We start from the raw sequence: 4,553 nt of genomic DNA, 5'->3' as shown, positions 1-4,553 counted from the left end.
CCCCACCAGTAGTAATTCCTAAGTGCAGAGCCAGGAGTGACCCCTGTGCATCTCCGGGTGTGACCCAAAAAGCAAAAAAAATAAATTAATTAATTAAATTTAATTTAAAAAAAGAAAAGCTGCAAAATTGCACATCTGCAGCTTATGAGTCTGTGCTACCTCCTTAAAAATATCAAATAGGGTCTTGGTCTTTAAGCCCATGTTCTCCCTTGAACACAGATCTCGCTGGCCTGTCTCTGTTTCTTTGCTGCTTATTTCCACTCAAGGGAAGCCTGTGTTCTCTCCCAAACATGAACTTCCTCTCTCTCCCCTCTCATCTTTCTTTTTTTTTTTTTACTTATTTATTTTTTTCTTTTTTTTTTTTTGAAAGTTACAAAGTTCTCAGGTTTATATGTCAGTTATACAATATTCAAACACCCATCCCTTCACCAGTGCCCAAATTCCACCACCAGAAACCCCAGTTTACCCCCCGCCCCCACCCCCTACCCCCTACTGTATAACTAATGAATTTCACTTCATTTTTTCTTTACCTTGATTACATTCCATAATTCAACACAAAACTCACTATAGTTGACATAACTCTCTTTCTCTCTTTTTTTTCTCTTTTTCCTTTTCCATTTTTTTTTTTTTAATTTTTCCCCCTCATCCCCCTTCCTGCGCCTCATAGTATGGTGTACTCCACGCCACGTTGGCCAGCGTGGGGCTTTTGCTTAGCTCATAGTCCAGGGGTGGCTGTTACATTAAGAACCTTCAATATTTCAACAAAAACTTACTGTTATTATTTGGAGTTTCCCCCCCAAGTCTGACCTGTTCAAATGGAACCCTTTCACATTGATGACAATTATAAATGTTAAGTCGCGCGGACGCTTCCGCGTCCTCTCGGTTTTGGATTTCTGTATAAAGTCCTGGGAAAATTCTGCCAGAAATTACATATTTCCTCCGTTAGCCGGCGTGGGGCAAAGGCTTAATTCACAGTCTCCATACATGGGTACAGGCACTTGCTGGAACCCCAATTCCTAAAGCTGTCTCTGGTTCCCGCTTGTTCCACATCCACCGGCTCTGCAGGGGCATGGGCGCCCGGGCCGAAAACCCGGCCGGCCGGAGCCGAGCACGGGCCCGACTAGGGCTGGCTCTGTATCCTGCGGCTGTTTCACGTTCAAAGCACACTTTTTTTTTTTTTTTCCGCGCCACCAAGTTCGTACCTTCTCAACGGACCCACAAAATGTCGGACTCCACGCCTTCTCCCGGAGGGGAGAGAGACCAAGAAGGAAGGTTCTTTCCTCCGTTAGCCAGCGTGGGGCAAAAGCTTAATTCACAGTCTCCATACATGGGTGCAGGCACTTGCTGGAACCCCAATTCCTAAAGCTGTCTCTGGTTCCCGCTTGTTCCACATCCACCGGCTCTGCAGGGGCATGGGCGCCCGGGCCGAAAACCCGGCCGGCCAGAGCCGAGCACGGGCCCGACTATATTTATTTTTTTCTTTTGGGGCCACACCTGGCAATGCTCAGGGCTTACTCCTGGCTCTGCATTCAGGAATTACTCCTAGCCGTGCTTGGAGCAGCCATATGAAATGCCAGGGTTTGAACCCCCATCAGCTGTGTGCAAAGCAAACACTCTACCCACTGGACAATCGCTCCGCCCCCCTCACATATTTCTGAATTAGTTTCATTAAAAATCTACTTCACTTCACACGCACAATATGTTAGTACTCTCTTATAGAAGTGTTTAATGGCACCTGAGTGTAATGTAACAATCTTCACAGCTTTCCTCTAAGGAAACTTTTTAGAAGCATTTTCAACGGTTTATTCATAATAGTCATATTCATAACAATACAAAATAAATTATTTCGGTTCTGCTTTGGGGCAAGGGTTGGGGGTTTGGGATGGATCCATCTTAAATATGGTGGTGGGAAGATGTAATGGTGGTGGGATTTGTGTTCGAATAATAAATGTAATAAAATATTGTGGGCTACTTTATAAAAATAAAATAAAATTTAAAATAATAATAATAATAAAAATTTAAATACATATATGGACTAGGGTGGTATTACAGCAGATAGGGTGCTTGCCTTACATGTGGATGAACCAGGTTCGATCCCTGGCATCTCATTTGGTCCTCCAGCACCACCAGGAGTGATGCCTGAGTGCAGAGCCAGGAGTAGCTCATGAACATTGCCAGGTGTGGCCCAAAAACAAACCCAAAATAAGAATATATATTTTGGGACGAAGCGATAGTACAGCAGGTAGGGCATTTGCCTTGCATGCAGCCAAGCCATGTTTAATCCCCGGCACCCCATATGGGTCCCTCAAGCACTGCCAGGAGTAATTCCTGAGTACAGAGCCAGGAGGAACCCCTGACCACTGCTGGATGTTACATATTTTATATATAATTTAAATACATAATATATAACGGGGGCTGTAGAGATGATACCAACAGTCAGGTGCTTGCTTTGTATGTGGCACTATCCCTGGCATCCCATCTGGGCCCCTATGCACTGTCAAGAATGATTCCTGAATTAGCTTAATCAGTGGTGGAATAAATAGCAGTACTCCTACATGAAAGAAAGAAAGAAAGAAAGAAAGAAAGAAAGAAAGAAAGAAAGAAAGAAAGAAAGAAAGAAAGAAAGAAAGAGAGAGAGAGAGAGAGAGAGAGAGAGAGAAGAAAGAAAGAAAGAAAGAAAGAAAGAAAGAAAGAAAGAAAGAAAGAAAGAAAGAAAGAAAGAAAGAAAGAAAGAAAGAAAGAAAGAAAGAAAGAAAGAAAGAAAGAAAGAAAGAAAGAGAGAGAGAAAGAGAGAGAGAAAGAAAGAAAGAAAGAAAGAAAGAAAGAAAGAAAGAAAGAAAGAAAGAAAGAAAGAAAGAAAGAAAGAAAGAAAGAGGAGTGATTCCTGAGTACAAAAGACCCAAATAATAATAATCTTAATAATAAAATAAAATGGGCTTAGCGGTAGCACAGCAGGTAGGGTGTTTGCCTTGCACCCGGCCGACCCGGGTTCAATTCCTCCACCCCTTCAGTGAGCCCGGCAAGCTACCAAGACTATCTCGCCCACATGGCAGAGCCTGGCAAGCTTACTCGTGGTGTATTCAATATGACAAAAACAGTAACAACGAGTCTCAAAATGGAGACATTACTGGTGCCCACTTGAGCAAATTGATGAGCAACGGGATGGCAGTGACAGTGACAGTGAATAAAATAAAATAACACATTTTAATACATTGAGAGTGACAAAGAAGTGAATTGGGGGTTTGGAGAGATCGTGCAGGTGTTAAGGAGGATGCCTTGCATGCAACCAACCTGAGTTCAACCACCAGCATAACATGGTCCCCCAAGCATCTCTAGAGCAGCCCAGATAATCCCCAGAGTGCAGGGTCTGAGTAACCCCACATTCTCAGGCACTGCATTGAACCTGCTTGACTGAGAATTACCAGGAGGGAACCCTGTGCTTCTGGAACAAACATTGGAGAGATACCCCTGTCCTCTACCAAAAAAATAAAATAAAATAAGAAGGCAAATGAAAATTTCAAGAAATAACTAAAACATCATACTGCTACCACCTGGTGGTTCTGATTGTAAGGTTAATGCCTGTAGCCGCTGTCCTACTTCAGTGTCAAGAAAACAGGTCCTTTTAGAACAGCCATCCCGATGACATTTTTCAAAGCCCTCTTGATGTCTTTGTTCCTGAGGCTGTAGATGAAGGGGTTGAGCATGGGGGTGACCACTGTGTACATCACCGAGGCAATGGCGTTGGACTGCGAGCTCTGGGTCATAGCAGAGCTCAGGTACACGCCTATACTTGTGCAAAAGAATAAGGAGACCACGGAGAGGTGAGACGCGCAGGTGGAAAAGGCCTTATACTTGCCCTGAGCCGAGGAGATTGCCCTGATGGAGGAGACGATCTTTGAGTAGGAGTAAAGGATGCCAATGAAAGGACCCCCGCCCATCACCACCACCACCGAATATTTAACCACGTCATTCAGAAAGGTGTCAGAACAGGCAAGTTGCAGCACCTTGTTGAAATCACAGAAAAAGTGAGAAATTTCCAAGTCTTCACAGAAAGACAAGCGCAAGATCAAGAGATTTTCTAACAAGGAGTTAAGGGTGCTCATGGCCCAGGACCCCAGAAGCAACAGCCCACAGAGCCGAGGGTTCATGATGACCGTGTAGTGTAGAGGGTGGCAGATGGCCACATAGCGGTCATAGGCCATCACCGTCAGGAGAAAGATGTCCAACACTGCAAAGAGCAGGAAAAAGTACATCTGGGTGATGCAGCCCTCGTAGCTGATGGCCTTGCTGTGTGTCTGGATGTTCTGCAGCATCTTGGGGACGGTGGTGGAGGTGAAGCAGATGTCCACGAAGGACAGGTTGGACAGGAAGAAGTACATGGGCGTGCGGAGGTGGGGGTCTGAGCTGACGGCCAGGATGATGAGCAGGTTCCCCAGCACCGTGATCAGGTACATGGACAGGAAAATTCCAAAGATGAGGGGCTGCAGTTCCGGTTCCTGTGAAATTCCCAGAAGCAAAAAATCTGAAATTCCTGTCTGGTTTCCTGTTTCCAT

General features: G+C 44.8%; 1 protein-coding gene across 1 annotated transcript; it reads right to left on the bottom strand.

Annotated features, from left to right (window-relative positions):
• Nucleotides 1-3,593: 3,593 nt before the first annotated feature.
• Nucleotides 3,594-4,553, bottom strand: LOC101548603 (olfactory receptor 7A17-like). Its single transcript, XM_004614968.2, has one exon. The coding sequence runs from the start codon at nt 4,551-4,553 to the stop codon at nt 3,594-3,596; it is 960 nt and encodes a 319-aa protein (XP_004615025.2).

The sequence above is a fragment of the Sorex araneus genome, chromosome 2 (assembly GCF_027595985.1).
Source record: "Sorex araneus isolate mSorAra2 chromosome 2, mSorAra2.pri, whole genome shotgun sequence".
Lineage (NCBI taxonomy): Eukaryota > Metazoa > Chordata > Mammalia > Eulipotyphla > Soricidae > Sorex > Sorex araneus.
The sequence above is the reverse complement of the archived record's forward strand: the minus strand, read 5'-3'. Positions and strand labels throughout refer to the sequence as shown.